Consider the following 18,679-nt stretch of genomic DNA (forward strand, 5'->3'; position numbering starts at 1 on the left):
TTGCGTTATACATTTACTGGATTATCGATGAAGTACCCCGCGATTCAGACGTGAGATTGAGCCGCAAACATCTTATCAGATCCGTGGGTTTTATCTCCGATAAGGAAAAGCAGTGCAAAACCCGACATGCTGGTGGTGGCGGGGTTACTCATCTAACCCCACTGTAAAGTGAGGGCGACAGAAAAAGTTGCCCATTGTTGATTATCAAGCAAAGCGACACAAGGCCTGCTTTTCTACAGACATCTACACAGTTGTCTTCGTTCAGACTGATTGGAAGTGGTGTATTAATACCATTCCGCATTTCCTGGAACCCCATTGTTCCTTTCTTCTGACCCGACAAACACACCTACCCCTCAACCAGTCACAGCAAGCACACTATGTCTGCCCCTCCTCCCAGAGACGACGAGATGGACGACTCGCCCGAGCTGCTCGACGCCGACGAAGCGGCCGAGGAGATTGACGACGTCGAAGGCGATGTTGCCATGGACTCCGACGACGACGACATGGAGGAGCCCCAGGAGATCCACATGGTCAATGACAGCATCGCGTACTTTGACGCCCACAAAGATTCCGTCTTCACCATCGCTCAGCACCCGACCCTGCCCTCCCTGATTGCGACTGGCGGTTCCGACGGCGAGGGCGACGATGCGCCCGGCATGGGCTACGTTTTCGACATATCCGGCGTCACCGGCCGCCCCGTCCTCCCTCCCAGCTACGCGACCGACCCCAGCCAAGCCACCCAGAAGAACACCGAGCTGACGCCCCTCTTCGCCCTCGAGGGCCACACCGACTCCATCAACGCCGTCGCCTTCACCCTGCCGCGCGGCGAGTTCCTCGTCTCCGCCGGTCTCGACGGCCGCCTGCGCGCCTACCAGCTCGCCATCGACGGCCACAACAAGGCGAAGCTGAACTTCGTCGCCGAGGCCCAGGAGGTCCCCGAGATCAACTGGGTCGCGCCCTGCCCGTACGCCGCCACCCCCAACACCGTCGCCATCGGCGGCTCCGACGGCTCCGTCTGGGTCTACACCATCGACGCCTCCGACAAGTCCAACCCGCTCCAGATCGTCCAGACCTACTTCATGCACACGGCCGCCTGCACGGCGGGCGCCTGGTCACCTGACGGCCTGCTTCTCGCGACCGTGTCCGAGGACAGCTCCCTGTGCGTGTGGGACGTCTGGGGTGAGGCCGCCGCCAAGGGCCTGACCAACGACAATGGACAGACAGTCGTGTCGCTGACGGGCGAGGACCAGCGTTTCGAGGTCCAGGGTGGCCTCTACTCGGTCGCTATCGACCCCAAGTCGACGCTCGTCGCAGTGGGCGGCGCGGGCGGCGCCATCAAGATCGTCGGCCTGCCGCGCCTCAGCAACGAGACGGCGCCTCAGGCCCAGCCCCAGTCCAGCCGGCAGAGCAAGACCAAGGCCAAGGGCGGCGACGCCGGCAGCAGCCAGGCGGGCACAATCCTGGCCAGCCTGCAGACGCAGGGCGACGGCATCGAGACGCTGTCCTTCTCGCCCGGGCAGGGCCTACTCGCGGCCGGCAGCGTCGACGGCAGCATCGTCGTCTACGACATGACCAAGAGCTTCGCGGTGCGCCGGCATCTGCGCGAGGCGCACGAGGAGTTCAGCGTCGTCAAGGTCGACTTCGTCAAGGGCAACGACGGCTGGCTGCTGACGAGCTGCGGCATGGACGGCGTGGTGCGCCGCTGGGACCTGCGGATAGCCGGCCAGAACGTCAGCGGCCTCGTCAAGGAGTGGCGGGGTCACCGGGGCGACGGCGAGGGTGGTGGTGTTCTCGGTTTCGTGCAGGGGACTGGAGACCAGGTCGTCACGGCGGGAGATGATGGTATTGTTCTTGTTTTCGAGGCTTAGATTTCAGGTTAGAGATAGGGGGAAACTACAACGATACGAGACGATTCACGATTATACCAAAACCGCATTGGGCCAAGGCGGATAGAAGCCGTGGGCCTTTGGAGCTACATCGCGTAATGGATTGGGTACGGTTGGTATGATATGGTTAGTAATTGGTTGGTGGTAACGAATGAAACTTGGTCTCCGTCCTTTACCGCCAAGACCAAGTTTCATTCTTAACCACCAACCAAATAATAACTATAGCATATCGACCGTACCCAGTCCAGTATTTACAATCTTGACTATATTACTCTTGTGATTCCTTCATGATGCGTAGTTTCTTTGTACAGTCAGTTATTGTCCGTCTGTGTCTTCCGGTACTAATAGCTCATTTGACTTTATTTTCATCCTTAGGGCATGCTTTTCTGAGACTGATTGCCCAACGATGCCCATCATGAATCCGGTAATGGCATCAAGGTCTAGATCGTGCGTCCCGGATGCTGGAGAGCAGGGGGGCTATGGCGCGGGAATAGATCACTTACTTACAGCACTGAGGATCTGGAGAGACTGATGATGAGCATAATTGGCGACGAGACAGACCTTAAGTCAAGGTTTGACGGTTACTTGGTGAATTACGACCAGGGATTGATTGATGTTTATTAAAAAGTTATCAAATTAAGCATAGAGTATGCGTGGAAAGCTCGAAGACGACATCAATCTCCCTCATGCTTGTCCTCTCCACCCCAAAGCTTGACGGCCACTGCCCTAATCCTCACCGGAAGATCATATTCATCCAAGCGAACTCGTTTGGATACTCGTCCAGGAACCGCCCCACCCACAGATGCCAGTCGTCCTTCCACCGGCAGCAGAACATGGTCGCGTAGAACTCCCAGTAGCGCGGGTGCCACGCCGCCGACTCCCAGTCGATGACGACGACGGCCCCGTCGGCCGCCCGCACCATGATGTTCTTCAGCTGCAGGTCGCCGTGCGTGAAGACCGACGCCCCGCTGCGCAGCACCTTCGGCAGCACGTAGCGGTAGTACTCGTGCTTGCGGTACCCGTCTTGCAGCACGCTCTGCGTGTGGAACTCGTACTTGGCTACCAGGGCGTCGAGCAGCTGCGCCTCCGTGTCGAATGGACCAGAGGTCAGGGGCTGCTGCTCCAGCGACTCTTCTTCGAACTGGAGCGGATCCTCTCGGAGCCAGACGAAGTCGTCGCAGAAGGGTCGCTTTCCCAGCATGCCAAAGTAGCCAGGCGAAGGTATATTTCGCAGCTGGTCGAAATACTGCCTCAGTTTCGTGGTGACGTCTGTCTTTGACTGATCGTCCAGATTGCCCCAGCACGCCTCCAGGTTCTCGCCTTCGATGTATTCCATTACGATGTAGTTCGTTGGCGGATGACCATGTCCCTCCTGGTTACGTGAGAATATCGCGTAGACAGTGGGTATGGCTAGAGACGGACATTCCCTTTGGACAAAACGCATGTTCTCGCCTTCTATCGGCTGTACGCCAACGCCATACTTGACAACGTAGTGTTCGCTGACTCGCACTATCCGATGAGAGCCTGAAGTCTTCAAGAGGTCTTGTGCTCCCTCGATGTCTTCGATGGTAGGTAGTGGGGCAGGGAGGCCCTCAGGAGCTGCGAAGTATGGCAGTGGGTAGTAAGTCATTATCACGACTCAGGCCTGTGTATATCAGCGTCTTGGGGGCTTTCTGCGACGGGGAGTTTTAGCTGTGACATGGAAGAGGCGCATGGGTGGGCAGGTTTCTGTAGTGGCTTGTGTAAGATTTCGACCAAAAAAGACGCCTCTACAATGGAGTGTGTAGGATGGCTGATCAACAACTACGAATCCGAGACGTCATGTGGGATGCCTGAGTTGCGCAATCTACCCGGACTCGCACGTACGCGTTGAGGCATCATCGCAAGAAAGGCGGTCAAGATCAATATCGACCCAGCTTTTGGGCACAGGCCACTCGGACCCAGTTCACGAACAAGGGGTTAAGGGGTTAAGGGGTCAAGGTCGAGGCTACGAAGGTTGACCTGAGATGACACGAGATTGCATTTATTTGCATTGGGATAGCCTCTTTTCACTACATGTTCCACCTTGCGCAACAAAGTTAGATGGGGTTGCAGGTAATGGAAGTGTCCAGCTGAATGATGTATCTGGCTGGGTGGTCAAACACATTAGTTGATAGCTTGAAGTAAAATGCATAAACGCAGAAAGAAAACTATCTATACATCTCTTTTAAAACGTTCATAGACATTCCAGATCCCATGTGTATACCACTCCTGCTGGAAGGGCCCAACTGAAATCAGGAAAGAACCGAATATTTAACATTAACAGAACAAGAGCCTTGTGATAGGGACCAGAGAGACAACACCGAATGCCCCAAAGTAAACAATGAAATAAGAACGTTCAACGGCAGCCACTCCTTTTGGATTACTTGTTGTCTGCTACCTGCCATGGTGCAATTCGTAGACGACGCCTCCATGATCGGTAGTTCCTGGAACATTAGAGAGCTCGTGACGAGCACCAGGGAGGCCGCCCGAGACCGTTGAAGCGTGCTTGTTGTGTGGATCCCACTCGTAAGCCGGCGCTGCACCTTGCGGTGGTGGCGGTTGCGACATGTGCGGCATGGACTGGTGAGGGTAGCCGTACTGGCTGGTCGACGGTCCTGCCACCGCTGCCGCCCCGATTCTCTTCATCCTGTATCTCATGATCCACCAAACCAACAGGGCCACGAGAAGGCATCCGACAATCGGTCCTGCCACAACGCCAGCAATCCAGGCCTGTGAAGGAGCGGAGGTAGCGGCGGCGTCTGTGTTTCGGGCCGGCTCGCTACTCGTCGGGCGTGGGACTGCGGGTGGCGTGAGAGTAGAATCAGAAGGTGCAGTTGTGGTTGCAGCGAAACTGGTTGCTGTATACAGCCAAATTAGCTTAAATGTATCAAAATTAGGACAGAGAGTACTATCTTACAAGTGATCGAAGTAACCACCGGAAGCATTCTGTAAATTGTACCGGCAGTCCATCCTGCACCGCAGCCATAGAAAGTGTGGTCTTCTCCTACAGCCGGTGAAGATTCCTGTATAGTCATTACATAAACCGAGAATGTTGAAGTACTGTTCTTCAAGTGAGTATTCGTCCATAGGTTGTTAGAATCACGTTAAATGGTATTAGTAGATACTCACCATTTTGTAGAGGTTCTTCTGTAAATGTCCATTAAGAGAGTGGAGCTGTCCGAAATGTAAGAAGAGTAAACGACAGTCGTACTGTCCGTAACATAACCCCCATATGCACCCCATGTAATGTATGTATAACCAGGGTCTAAAGCTATTGGCTCAGCTATCATTATACGCAAGTCAGTTATATAGATGATAAAATAAAGGAAATATATAAATAGAGGTAGGAAAAACAGAGAGATGAATACAGACTTATTGTGTTGCGATCCACGTAGAATCCTTGAAACCTCGATAGTGAAGACATTGACGAGAGATCAGACGCCGCTAAATTCCTCCCCGTGGTTACCATTTTGGCTCGACTTGTCCCAAAACAATTAATATCGATAATATACAGCGATGTAGTTTATGCTAGTAGTGAGATCCAGTGACAGAGTAAAACGAGTGTGAGCAAGCACTACAACAAGGGAGGTAAAGAAGGCAATATGCCAGTAGGCATGAGCGTGGGGTAAAGTTGAAATTGATAGGACTTTGAAATAGAAATGAAGGAAGTTTTTACACAAGGCCAAGGGAGAGGGAAGGCTAGGTGTTAATAAACTACGCGTAGGTATTGTTCTTAGATATTCCACTACATTCAACTGCGTGTGTCCGAATAAGTTGGGTTGTACTGCATATGTAGCTGTCCATACTCCCTGGTATCACAAGTGGAAATAGATTCGGAATAATGGGCGAATGAACGCGCAGCGTGGTTAGAGCTGATCATAACGCCACCTGACATGCATAGGTAACTATTTTCCAGCTCCTATCTGTGGCTTCAGGCTGTGTGTGAGCCTTCAGTCAGCTTGGTAGGGCCTGAGATGGCAAGGGTTCAAGTTCTAGGTTTTCAAATCTATCTACCGGGTCTTTCTCGTGTCAAATATACAGGTACTTGGTGCGTGAGCCCATACATTTCATCCCTTTTGAACATGTTTCTTCTATTTTTCAATTTGATGCAAAGCTGTCAGTCAACCCAACAGAATACCTTCTAGATATGGGCTGGCTGCATGGAGCGCACAAGGCCTTCTTCTAATGCTTAATGTGCCTCCATCCCTGCCTGAACCTTGCCTTAGCGTGATGCCACATCAAATTGGTTGCCCACATCATGTGTCTATAAATACTTATCTGCGTATTCGTGTAGTGTGCTTATCTTCATGAGATGTTTCCGAATTCAAGGATCAAAAGCCCCCTTCGGGGCTATTTATAGATACCACTACTTGCGAACCAGGCGTCGGAACGATACCTTTCATAGACAGTCCCGGGTCACGACGTGTTTCGTGGATAATGCAAATAATGGAATCAGACTGGTACAAGAACATTATAAAAGAGGTTGAGAGACCATCAACTCTCTCAAACTGGCAATTGACAAGTTGCTGGCTCATAACCTACCCGGGTGGTCATTCTCGTCAAAGGTGTTCGAATTGCCCAGCGTGCGCGTTCAACATAACCCTCATAAGACAGGGCCAGCCTGATCGAGGAAAGACTTCCGGCGTGTTTCGTTATTACATGGGGGCTCGGCTTTACGTTTTGCTTTTTTTTCTTGCTTTTTCCACTGCTCGATGTCGAGCTGTTGGGTTCAGCCTTGTGGAAGACGATGATTAGTGATCTGGGAGCCCAGCTCTGACCCCCCAGTCCTTGGGCTTTTCAATAGTGCTCCTACCCACGTGCTGCAAATCGGTGGTTCCGAAGCCACAATATAAGGCGGATTGTTTCCGCTTTGAGATGGGCCAAGTAAGAGGCTGGTTATGAGAGGCCTATAGCCAATTCACCTAAGTGCAAGGTTATGAAAGGCATCTATTCAAGAGAACTAAGATTGCTCAGAGATGACGAGAGATAATCATTATTGCATTAGTATAGCTTATTTCCACTATACTAATTCTTACCAGTCACAGTACTGGTCACGCTACACCAAGATGGCTCCAATCACCGTTACGGGGACAGTTAACAACGTTCCGGCATTTTAATGCTCTTGGCCACTTTGTGCTGAAAGCACGGACTTGACTTGCACGATCTCCGCGGAGATGTGCGCCTCTCGGCTCTTGAGTAGCCTCCGACCACCCCAGTTGGGTAATAGTTGTTTATGTAGGTACAATGCAATATGAGAGGGTCCAGATCCCTGGTTCGCTACCCGCCGGGCACGTGTAGCTCTGCGGACACCTCTTCGTCGAGGTTGTTTTACCTGTCAAACTCGAATACGTCGTCCACGAAGTGCTTCTCGCACTCCCCGCGCCTGCCGGCGATAGAACCGCGCTTGCGCTTGTAGGTCTATTTTTCTCCAGCGAACTTCTGCGTGGAAGCCGGTCAGAAAGATCAAATTCACGGGACTGGCACATTCCTTATTTTCCGCACCCCAGACTTCTTCCACACCGAGGACTTCTTCCGCACCGAGGGATTCTAAGGTACGCGCGAATACTTCTTCCATAAGCAGTAGATGTTCCACACCGAAGTGTTCTATGATCGGCTCCATGAACTCGACCACCCGTTTCAGCTCATGGAGCTCTTCAGCATCGAGGTCTTTTACAAGCGGTTCGATACCCGTAACAATACTTTTCAACTCTTGTAGGATTATTGCTCTGTCGGGATGCAGAGGTGAGATTTCGATAACCTCATTGCCAATCATCCCACATAGTGGCAGTAGCTTGTCCATATTGATGATGAGTTTTTGGTATGAGTAGTTTCAGGATATCGGGAGGCAGAGACTTAAAGGCAATAGCGTGATCGAGCTTGTGATTGTTGTGAGAGGTGATGGAGGAGTTTTGGATTTATTTCCTGAGATGTCTATCACGAACATTTATATTTATATGTGAGAGTGCCCCTTGTGAGTTTAGGTTATAGTGACAAATGAAGGTCTTTGTTAGGATGCTGGATGGAAATTCATAACACGTTTTTGAAGTAAACCCACCATGTAAATGAAAACAACTTGTCGGCGTCTTATAAAAGACGAAGAACCGACCAACCAACTAAAAATATTAAAATACAGAAAGTCAAGAATGCAGGACATATTTGGACCAAGGACGAACAACATCGTATGGCCATGTCTTAATTGATCAAATTGGCCAGCCTCCAATCTATCCAGCTCCATGCGGTTAAGGGACTGAAAGTATGGCAGAAGGAGAACCTGCAAATCACTCAAGCCAAGACAACAATAACAGGTAAGACTGCAACCAGGCTTTAATTCGAAAAAGGGGGTCTATGTTTGCATTACAGTCTATAAAAACTAAAAGATTTCATTCTCTATCGCGACGAACAGCCCATCTCAGACCATTACAACCCCGAATAAGCAGTATGTACAGTTGGCAATGAATGAAAGCGAGGATGGGTCCTATCCGCCGTGCCTTCCGTGGGCGTAGCGGGGACGGTCCCCCGTCTTCACCACGAAAGAACCATCGGCACCAGAGCGGAAGGGACAGGATCGGTGGAGCACGTAAGTCCCACACGGGCTTAAACCTTGGGGGAGGAGTAGCCTTGGCCGCGGCGGCGGAAGAGGCGCCGCCCTTGCCAGCCTTCTTGCCGCCCTTCTTGGCGCCGGCGGCCTTGCTGGCCTTGGGGGCTTTGCTCGCCTTGGCGGCGTTGGCGCCGGCGGCCTTGCTAGCCTTGGGAGCCTTGGCGGCCTTGCTGGCCTTCGGGGCCTTGGCGGCCTTGCTGGCCTTGGGGAGCTTGGGCGCCTTGCTGGCCTTCGCCAGGGGGCCTTGGCCGTCTTGCTGGCGGCAGCGGCGCGGGGACCGGCGGCGGCGGCCGACTTGCTAGCCTTGGCCTTGCCGGCGGCGTTGTTGTTGGCAGCACCACCAGCGGCGGCACCTCCAGCGGCACCGGCGCCTGCACCTGCACCTGCGGCAGCGCCGGCATTGGCACCGCCCTTCTTAGCCTTGGCGCCGCCAGCCTTGGCCGCAGCACCGTTGCCGGCAGCAGCGCCACCAGCAGCAGCGCCGCCGGCCTTGGCAGCGTTCTTCTTGGCCTTCTTCTTCTTGGGGTCACGGGCCTCCAGGTCGGCCTTGATGTCGGCCACGGGAGCGGCGGCGGCCGGGATGGCGAAAAGGGCCAGGGCACCCTAAGAAACATGGACGGTCAGCGAAGCTCAGTGATACGATGTGAGTTCATCCAGGGTAGGAACGCTCGGGAAGGGAACGTACGGCAGCGCGGCGGGACAGGCCTCTGTTTCCGTTGTTGAGCTGGAAGCCGGACACGGCGGTCGAGGCGACCAGGCCCGAGGCGATGAGCTGGATGAGGGTTTGTCCGTGCATGGTTGCGGCTGAGAAGTCGAAGGTTTGAAGGCGTTATAATTGGGATGGTGAAACCGAAATGTTGCTTGGCTGTAGAATCGAAATTGGAATGGAAGACACCGCGCAGCGGGTATGCAAACAAAAAGTCAAAAAGACGGTAGAAAGAAATGAATTGAGACTGAATGCAATGAGAATGATGATTCCGAAAGTTTGAAATAGGATTATGTCCGGTTGTATATATACGTTGCGTCGAGCAAGGGGGAAGGGGGAGGTGTGGATGCTCTCTTTCAGCCTCTTCTATCAGTCCTGTCGAGCCGCATCCACCACCGGCGTCAAGAATACGTGATACATCTTGCTATTTTCGGTGTTAGTAAGTACCCCGGACCTCGAGGGTTGAGCAAGCAGCCACCGTCTCGCATCGGGCGATCCTCCACCCATCCCCAATGAGTGACGGGCTTGGGAGTTCGTGCGTGGGTGCTGGGTCGAAGGCATTCGAGACACGTAATGCGGCTGTTGATGCTGGGCGGTGGATGTGACAGGCGGAGTTTCAAAGTCTTGGCGATTCCCAGCTCTGCGATGTTTGAAGTTTTGACGACAAAGCTTAATTCTGGCTGTTGGCGGCCCCCTGAAAACGTCAAGCGTCGTCTCGTGTTGCCCGTTTCAGACCGGGCACCGGGCGGGCGTGCATGCTGGTTGCGGTCTAGCCTCAAGTACTCTGGCTGCTGGCTGTCATCCCACCGTTTGAGGCTCTTTCTTTTCGGTTTCAATCGTTCCTCACCTTAATGATCTAATTGGATTCCTTCCCGCTGGCGAAGGCCGCCTTGGGGATGGGCGGCGCTAATGACACTAGTCAGACCGGACCGGCTGCAGGCGAAGGAACTTGTAACGCAGGCCATGTTACCCAAGTACGACAGGTAGTTGGCAAAAGGCGCATAAACAAAGAAACTGCCCTGGATCAAACTGCTATTGCCATGAGTCGCACGGCGACAGCTCGACCGCCATTCTATGTCTTAGACGCAGCAAAATCACCATCGATCGCAACGCAACCCGGGGGTCCCGACCAGGGTCGAGGGTCGACGATGCCAAGCGAAACGGCATGATCCAACCAATCACCATCTCGTTTCCCCTGTCCAATGTTCCCCCGCGTCGATCAGACGTTTCGTTCTTGGCGTCCGATCTCATCACGCTATTCCCCTGCTTCTTTCGACCACTCCCATTAATAGCACTTCGTCTTCTGCTCCATCCCCGTACGTTCAGAAGGCACGTTCTCATTCCACCGGGGCAGACTCCCCAAGGGGCGCACTTGCAGCCCATTTTGAAACGGCAATTGCGCGGCGTATCTCTCGTCCCGCGGGGTGCGGATTGACCATGATCTACCGCCATGGGAGCTTGACCACATACAGAGCGCCGGCGAACGGCCATCAAACGGCGATCCGCTCAATCTCGTCTGCAGTCCGTGAGATCCCTCACAGGGGCATGCGCTTGGTATGCAGGATAGCGAATATACTTGCGGGACGGATCTCGCGCAGTCTAGTTTTCCCGGCTCTTGACTAGTCCAGGCCCGGTTCCAGGAAAGAACATGGTTATGTCATGGTGATCGGCGTTTCGAGCTCCGCTTGCCATGGCCAGAAACATTCTCTGACTCGACGAGATGAAATGCGCCCCGTTCGTAATCGGAAAAACAGCTACGCGAGATGGAAGGGCATTGTGTCGAGTCAGTTCTTCTATATATACGACCGCCGATCGTATCCCGCCAGGCTGTGTGCAATCTTCGACGCCCTTGAACGTCCTCTTTTTATTCACGGGCGGGCTTGGACGCGACAACAATTCTTCTTCAAATCAAGAATATATCAGCCACCATGCATCGAAATCCGGTGACTATCAATTCTATGCATGCAGCCCGCTGTTAGTTTTGACCATGATTATTTTGTTATCTGCGTGATAACCTCCAGAGCTCGATGGTGACTTCCAGAACGACGGGAGGTCTGCATGTGGCGTGGAGAAGGCGATGCATGTTGCTGTTGCGCAATATATTGTCCAAGGAGCACCACTTTCCGGCGCTTCGTACTTCCGTTCGACTTTTCAAGTCTTAGCGAAGGATGAGACTACGTCGATACTCATCACCAGCTAACCATTGTCGGCGCCAGCCACTACCCGTTGCCGATTTTCCCTCAGCAACGCTAGTTCCCGTTTCCCTACATGATAAGGTCCGACTGTCTGCTCTATTTCGAAGATCAGATGCCTCGATTGCTTCCTGCCTTATTTTCTAGAACTCGCAGTCATCTGATCTGCATCCCATTCTTTTTACCTCCTGCTACTACAGAAACTGACAGATGTTGAACATGCAAGGTTCGAACGGTTCCCGATTTAGTTGTAGCTTACTGCCACGCGCAGAGTATTATTCTCGTTCGAGCATATAGACGCGATTGCGACAACGTACTGCTCGGACAGTTGTCGGGCCCGACGGACTACGGCGTGCATGTACGTTTTCGGTCTTCCGATCTCCCTCCGTTCGATATCAGGCAAGTGCTGCGTGTTTGGGCCACCAATCTTGCGATATTCCCCAGGGTTTCCACCAACAAGGTAACTGTGGGTGTTTCGCTTATCGACATGGATTGATGATATTAGTATAAGACCACAACCACGACCAATGCAGTAGAACTTCGGTAATCGAAGGCGGCCCAAAGCACATGCAAGATTGAAATGGCCCGATTTGGCGCACCACTCAGAGGCGGAGGTTAGCTGTTGGTTGTCGGCAATGTCGCATTAAGGAGTTGCTTTCTTTTTATCCTCCAAATTACCCAATCCTTTCTCCACCTGGGGGAAACGGGCGGTGGTAAAGTCGCATGACGTACTGCCATCGTAGGGCTTGGCTTACTGTATGTACGAGCTTGACACCACTAAAAGCCGTTTCCAACACGTAATACCCACAGGGAAAACAACATCGAACCTCGGGTTGTATTGTACGGCAGAATCTAGTCCCACGAGTGATGATCCGTGATGCTAAGTCGCCAGTGCACTTTCTCCAAAGCAAGCAGGGAAATGCAACTGTAGATCACGGTCGTCAATCTCCGTTTGGCCCGATGGCTATGTGTTGGCCACAACCAAGTGGCTCCTTCAATCTATATACCACACGCTTTTGGGGGTTGGGGATCTTGGCGCAATCAATACGGGAGAAAGAAGCATGGCTCTCATTGGCAGGTTCAGGGGAGAATCTGGGGTCATCCCAAAACCCATCGCCAATCGAGCCATCTAACTGCCGATGCCAAGACACTTATGTCCTTGGCCGACGCGATGCGTCCAACGACCATCTCGGACATTTCATATATAACGCGGGTGATCGCTCCCACATCGTAGATCTTAGTGCGAACCGTCAACCAGGGTAAACACCGATTTCACTCATTACCAAGTCGATTTTTGCTTGTTCGAGAGAAACTTGAGACGAACCGCTCAGAGCCTCATACCTTATTCCAACCATGAAGCTGAACGCTATCGCAGTCGCCGCCGTCGCAGGCCTGGCTTCGGCCTCACCCGTGGAGCCGAGACAGAACGGTGGTGGCGATGGCCCCTACGGTCCCGGTGTAAGCTTGTCCCTCGCCTGTGTATCGTTCCCAATCCCAGAGGGCTAATTGAAGTTACAGACCTACAAGACCGAGAGCAGCCTGCAGCAGCACACAATCTACATGCCCAGCAAGGCCGGCGACACCAAGCTGCCGGTGCTGGTGTGGGGCAACGGCGCGTGCAGCGCCGACGGCCGCAGCAACCAGCAGCTGCTGCAGCAGATCGCGTCGCACGGCTACCTGGCCATCTCGTCGGGCGGCCCGGGCCAGCAGGGGTCGACGACGGCCAAGATGATGACGGACTCGATCGACTGGGCCGTCGCCAACGCCGGCAAGGGCGCCTACGCCAACGTCGACGCCTCCAAGATCATGGCCGCCGGCTTCAGCTGCGGCGGCGTCGAGGCCTACGCCCAGATCTGGGACTCGCGCGTCTCCACCGTCGGCATCTTCAGCTCGGGCCTGCTCGACAACCAGACGGCCGCCACGCACTTCAACAAGCCGATCCTCTACGTCCTCGGTGGGCAGAGCGACATCGCCTATGCCAACGTATGTTTCCCCCTCCGTTTCCGCTTCTAACCGATCTATGTATGGTGTTCAATCGTATGCTGACACAAGTTGAATTCTCTATAGGGCGAGAGAGACTACAAGAACCTCCCGGCCAACACCCCCGCATGGAAGGGCAACATCAACGTCGGCCACGGCGGCACCCTGGGCGACCAGAACGGCGGCAGGTTCGGCAAGGTCGGCCTCAACTGGCTTCAGTATGTCTTCCGCGGTGATGCCAATGCCAAGGCCTACCTCACCGGCGGCTACAAGGCCGACGGCTGGGCTGTCGAGACCCACGCCTTCGACCAACTGAAGCCCAAGGTCTAAAGCCGAAATTTGATTAGTCATGAGGTGTCGCGGGGCTGTTGATTAGCAGTAAGCACGCGCCTTGCATGTGGGAGTAGTCACTGTTGGACTACCTGTAGCTATTGAACTTCATCCTGTATATATAGTTTAGTGAGCTGAGAGCTTGTTGTTTATATCTGTAGTCACGTTGCACAAAATCTAGGTTACATCGGGCCTAATTAGGACGAACTATTTGAATTGCATACCTACGTAGATATTTATTATGCTCTAAAAGATATTTGACTAACACCTTCTTACTCTCCGAGCAGATCGCAACACAGCCCTTGGTCTCCAATCTTCGTACACTCCGTCGGCGTCTGAGCATCTCGTTTGACGAGTCTGCAAGAACTCGAAATGCGGGGCTCGTTCGCTTGCTGTTGTAATGCGTGGTCATGCGGTGGCTGCTTGCAACTTACAGTCGTTGGACCGAGGAGCTCGTAGCACTACCGGAGCCGTCTTATTTCCGCGGATGGCTGTGCTAATCTAGCAGGGCTAGAGATCAATGATGAGGAGGCAGAAACATTTTTGTGCTCACCGAAACAGTCAATGCTGATCAAGTCATGAGACTAATCCTATAAAAGAGACAGTGCCATTATACATACTGTACACACCCTCTGACCATTTGCTTCCACGCGTCTGCTTTTGATCCGGTGATGGATGAATGGGTCAAACGGCTACGTGTACATAGCTCGTGAAGATGAGAACAGGTTCATCCCGTCGATCCAACGCAGATTCCAGTAAAGCTCAGCAAGTATCTAACTACAGCGAAAGTATCTTATGCTGCCAAGAAGCTTCCGCACAAATGTCCCCATCAACAAGGACACACGTCAATGTGTGTTGCCTTTCCATCTCGCAAAGCGCTTCGTCCCCAGCTAGCTGCCTGGCATCGAGTCCACTTTACCTGCAGAAAAGGCTGAGTGTATAGATATTGGCCATTGATTGATAGGGTAAGGCGTGACGGGCTTGACCAAGTGCTCCCCGCTCAATCACTATATGCACATATGTAAGGCCAGCGCTTAGGTAGGGGTCCTGGCAGCGGGTGTGCCGGTCGCTGCTCCCGTGTACTGTATTACCTTCCTGTTTCTGAAGACTCAACCTGAAGCGGGGAGGCATCTCCAGCACTCTACAGATTGGATCCATCTGCGCAAACCGGTCTGGAATGGGGCGACGAATCAGCAAAGAGTCTGCATCGATCTTGCAGATATCCGAGCTTACGCGGCTTGGCTTACGATATATTGCTGCAGATACCAAAAAAAAGCAAGTAAGTACTCAGCGTAATTCAGAAGAAGTCCAATCTCCGTGATGTGCATTTCATGATTTTAAAATTTGATTGATGCCCGTTTGCCTTCGCCTCGTGCTTCGCTACGGCTCGTATAACCTGTACCAACAAAGATTCAATCTAGCTTCATTCCCCTAGCCACCAGCATCAAATCAGCAGCCATGACATCTTACGGCGATGTTCGACAGATCATGAGAGACATTTACAGTCTCGTCAAATACGGGAATACTGTCTGTAACTCAGCGAAGGAGAGAAATGCTCTTTGCCAGGAGATCATCGATCTACAGTCAGTAATGGACCGTGTCAGAGGCGCCTGGGACAGGGTCAAGAGTGACGACCAAGATCTTTTCAACCACACACAAGTCCAGATGGAACACTGCTTTTCTGATCTTAAGGAGCTCCTTCAAATGACGCCGAAGGGGTTTCAAAGATTTGCGATTGCATTCGGCTGGCCTTTGAAAAAGCCTGAGATCGAGAAGGCTCTGAACGATATCAGGGGTTATCGGAACGCGTTGACTGCGATTATGGTCGCGGACACCAGAGAACTGGTTGCTGATGTTCCGGCTACAATTCAGCGTAAGTGCATACCCCAAACAGCTTGCACAACAGGCTAACTAACACCCCTCAGGCAATCGCATTCTGGAATTCATCAAGTCGTATACGCCTAAAGTCAGCACTGGGCATTTCCAGGTTTCAGTACCTCTTATGCATGCCCCTGATGAGGTCGGGAAGTGGTTTCTTGAGGAAGAGAAGTTCCTGACGTGGGCTGAATCAGATAAAGGTCTGCTTTGGGTGAAGGGATCAGGTCAGTTTTGATGTTTCGTGACTACTTTACAGCAACGTTATCGCTAATACTTCTCTAGCGGGATGTGGAAAGAGTGGCTTAGCGTAAGCCCGATATCCATGATATATTGCCATTGACACATAACTGACGATTAGGCACTGAACAGGTATGTCACTAGCAGCCGCATGGCAGAAGGGGCCGGAAATCCGGACAATTACGACGTTGCCTGCGTTTTCTGCCATCACGCATCTCTTCAGACTCTGCAAGACCCCATGGACATTATCATGTCGTTGTGGATACAACTTGTGCATTCAGGCTCCAGGCTCGACTACCAATTTGTCGATGAATTCGAAAAGAGGGGTCGTATGGACCACATCTCCGCCAAAGAACTGACGCAGAGGAAGATGGAAATTTTCCAACACACGGCGACCCAAGCACCTGGTGTTATCCTCGTATTGGATGGGCTCGACGAAGTCCCATGGAATTTCCAACGAGATGTCGTCAACTATCTACGAGAGATACAACAGCATTGCCCGAAGCTCCGCCTCATGATCACATCGCGTCCATACAAGAGCATTGGAGACATGTTCGTCGACGATCCAACATTCGAGCTCGAAACAGCCTCATCGGACCTCAAGCTATACATCCTTGGCCGAATGAAATCAGAGGGATGGATGTGGAGCGAGGAATGGCTCGTTGAGGAACTAATACCAAGGTGTGATGGCTTCTTGATGTGCAAACTATTCATGGATGAGGTGATGAGAGCTCAGACGCGGACCGAGTGCTCTAGGGTCATCAATAACCTCCCAAAGACCATTCAAGAAGCTCTGAAACGAGTTATTGCACGTCTTGCGGAGGAGCGCAACGGCTCAACTTCTGGAGATCCCGCATGCCTGGCTATCCAAGCACTCTTTTGGGTTGCCTTTGCGAAGAGACCCATGACTCAGAGTCAACTGAGACAGGCCTTAGCCGTCACGCACAACGCTTTGGATCACGACAAGCATGGGAGGCAGCAATACGACAACGAGGAAGAGGATCTTGCTAGACTCGACTTGGTCAGAATGTGTGGAGAGTTGATCATTATCAATAATGGTGACAAAACTCTGCGAGTGATACACAAGTCTGTCGCGGACTATCTGGTCACAAGCGAGGTCAGAGATCTCTGGTTTCCGAACATTCTGGATCAAATTCCGACTTCTCTGTTGCAGTTTCTCCACCTGGACCGCATGAAAGAGCCAGTCGAGGGCACTTCGACAGAGGACTTCATGAAGAACAATCCACTGTGTCCATACGCGCTGGAGGTCTGGGGACTAGACTTGGCAAAGACCTTGAGACCGGATACTAGCCTTTGGATCTTAGCCGAAACCACACTGAAGGAATCTATTCACGAGTGGAATGACCATGTCAAATCCCAAGCCGTTGAAGCTCTGGTTTCCAGGGTTGGTGGAGAGTCATACAATCCGATCGTGGCTATGGTGAGATGCAGGCCCGGGGACGTAACCAGAGAATGGTTTGGTCCTGGTACTATTACTGGGTTGCATTGGGCAGTGGTTTTCGATCTGCCGATGTTTATTCCTAGTCTCAGTAAAATCCCAGAGCCAAATAAGCCAGTTCCGACCACGCCACTGGGGATCGCGGCCATGTTGGGGCGAGATGATTTGGCGAACTGCCTCATCGACAATGGTTCCAAGATCAACATCCATCAAGACATCGATTGGGCCGTACGGCCACCTCTGCATGATGCTGTCTGGTTGTGCCAGGGAACCACGATCTCGTTGCTTTTGGAGAAAGGCGCAGACCTGACTCAGAGGCGTGGCCGCTTCGATCAGTCACCGCTTGACATAGCTTTCGAGATAGCTGTGGAAATGACCATGCAGGCCAATTGGATCGTGAATCACCCTGTACCTACGAGAGCCCAAGAGCTACAGTTTCTTGTGAGACGAGGCAATGTCGACGAAATAAACGAGGCGATCGAGAAGGGCCTAGATGTGAACCATCCTTGTGAAAATGGAAAGATGGCACTTGACTATGCCCAGGAAATGGGTCACAAAGAGATTGCTGGCATACTGAAGCGCCGCGGTGCCAAGTCGAATTTTGTTTGGCCTGCTATCATGGATGGGCCAAGCCCACGTCCTCTGAGCCACCCTGTCATTTCCACGATGACTCCCATTGTATGGGGCCACGAATCATGGAAAAAATGTCGAGTGGTAAGCGGCTGGCCGGATTACCTACATCGGTCAGAAGGATGGTCGACCCATCCTCACAGGAAGCTGCTGATCGAAATCCCCATTCCCGAGGATATCGAAGTACCCATACGAAGCATCGTGTTTGAAACAGACTCAATGGATCAAGGCTGGAGCGATTATCGTCACCTGCATGGCACCTATATTGCTACTCACGGGAGTCGGTTTGAAGTTTGCTTCCACCATCCGGATGGTGATTCTGAAAGTTTCGTACTTCAAACCAACCTACACGGATCTGAGAAGCCCAGATTGCACACGAACATCTGGAATCTGAGCGAGCTTGAAGTCTCTTCTCCGCGAAGAGCAGATCTCATCAAGAATATGCGGCACCCCGGCAGCCTCCAAGTCTTTGGGCACGCAGAAAAGCAAGGGTGGGAAAACCGAGTCTCTTCCGTGCGGGTACGAATGTACGGAACTGAGGTCGGAGCAGGCCATCAGTTTAAGTAACATGTACTATTAGGAATTTTCTCTTCCAGATTGGCAGCCTCCTAAAGCAATTATACGATCTCTACATTTGCCATCCCAGAACGCCGTCTGTCATCTTTCCTATGATCGCCTCTATGTTCCAACGCGGTAAATTGTGTTTTGTAGTGCAGAAACTACTACACTCTTCAAGCCGGGCTTTCTTTGCTCTATGGTGTA

At 52.4% G+C, this 18,679-nt stretch overlaps 7 protein-coding genes across 7 annotated transcripts; 3 read left to right on the plus strand and 4 right to left on the minus strand.

Moving 5' to 3' along the window:
* Positions 1-377: 377 nt before the first annotated feature.
* Positions 378-1,868, plus strand: PG998_011565 (uncharacterized protein; the record flags this gene model as incomplete). The annotated part of the gene is made up of 1 exon (XM_066878381.1): positions 378-1,868. One exon carries the CDS (start codon positions 378-380, stop codon positions 1,866-1,868), a length of 1,491 nt encoding a protein of 496 aa, XP_066727435.1.
* Positions 1,869-2,619: 751 nt separating this feature from the next.
* PG998_011566 (uncharacterized protein) lies at positions 2,620-3,516 on the minus strand (the record flags this gene model as incomplete). The annotated part of the gene is made up of 1 exon (XM_066878382.1): positions 2,620-3,516. The coding sequence occupies one exon, from the start codon at positions 3,514-3,516 to the stop codon at positions 2,620-2,622; it is 897 nt and encodes a 298-aa protein (XP_066727436.1).
* Positions 3,517-4,301: 785 nt separating this feature from the next.
* On the minus strand, positions 4,302-5,039 carry PG998_011567 (uncharacterized protein; the record flags this gene model as incomplete). Its single annotated transcript, XM_066878383.1, has 3 exons — positions 4,302-4,765; positions 4,825-4,930; positions 5,037-5,039. 3 exons carry the CDS (start codon positions 5,037-5,039, stop codon positions 4,302-4,304), a joined length of 573 nt encoding a protein of 190 aa, XP_066727437.1.
* A 2,203-nt stretch (positions 5,040-7,242) lies between these two features.
* PG998_011568 (uncharacterized protein) lies at positions 7,243-7,707 on the minus strand (the record flags this gene model as incomplete). The annotated part of the gene is made up of 1 exon (XM_066878384.1): positions 7,243-7,707. The coding sequence occupies one exon, from the start codon at positions 7,705-7,707 to the stop codon at positions 7,243-7,245; it is 465 nt and encodes a 154-aa protein (XP_066727438.1).
* A 580-nt stretch (positions 7,708-8,287) lies between these two features.
* PG998_011569 (uncharacterized protein) lies at positions 8,288-9,301 on the minus strand (the record flags this gene model as incomplete). The annotated part of the gene is made up of 3 exons (XM_066878385.1): positions 8,288-8,729; positions 8,801-9,108; positions 9,191-9,301. The coding sequence occupies 3 exons, from the start codon at positions 9,299-9,301 to the stop codon at positions 8,288-8,290; spliced, it is 861 nt and encodes a 286-aa protein (XP_066727439.1).
* Positions 9,302-12,756: 3,455 nt separating this feature from the next.
* PG998_011570 (alpha/beta-Hydrolase) lies at positions 12,757-13,713 on the plus strand (the record flags this gene model as incomplete). The annotated part of the gene is made up of 3 exons (XM_066878386.1): positions 12,757-12,861; positions 12,922-13,386; positions 13,471-13,713. The coding sequence occupies 3 exons, from the start codon at positions 12,757-12,759 to the stop codon at positions 13,711-13,713; spliced, it is 813 nt and encodes a 270-aa protein (XP_066727440.1).
* A 1,458-nt stretch (positions 13,714-15,171) lies between these two features.
* PG998_011571 (uncharacterized protein) lies at positions 15,172-18,484 on the plus strand (the record flags this gene model as incomplete). The annotated part of the gene is made up of 4 exons (XM_066878387.1): positions 15,172-15,586; positions 15,639-15,815; positions 15,874-15,898; positions 15,961-18,484. The coding sequence occupies 4 exons, from the start codon at positions 15,172-15,174 to the stop codon at positions 18,482-18,484; spliced, it is 3,141 nt and encodes a 1,046-aa protein (XP_066727441.1).
* Positions 18,485-18,679: the final 195 nt, after the last annotated feature.

The sequence above is a fragment of the Apiospora kogelbergensis genome (genome assembly GCF_038363985.1).
Source record: "Apiospora kogelbergensis strain CBS 113332 chromosome Unknown utg000007l_segment0_segment0, whole genome shotgun sequence".
NCBI classification, from domain to species: domain Eukaryota; kingdom Fungi; phylum Ascomycota; class Sordariomycetes; order Amphisphaeriales; family Apiosporaceae; genus Apiospora; species Apiospora kogelbergensis.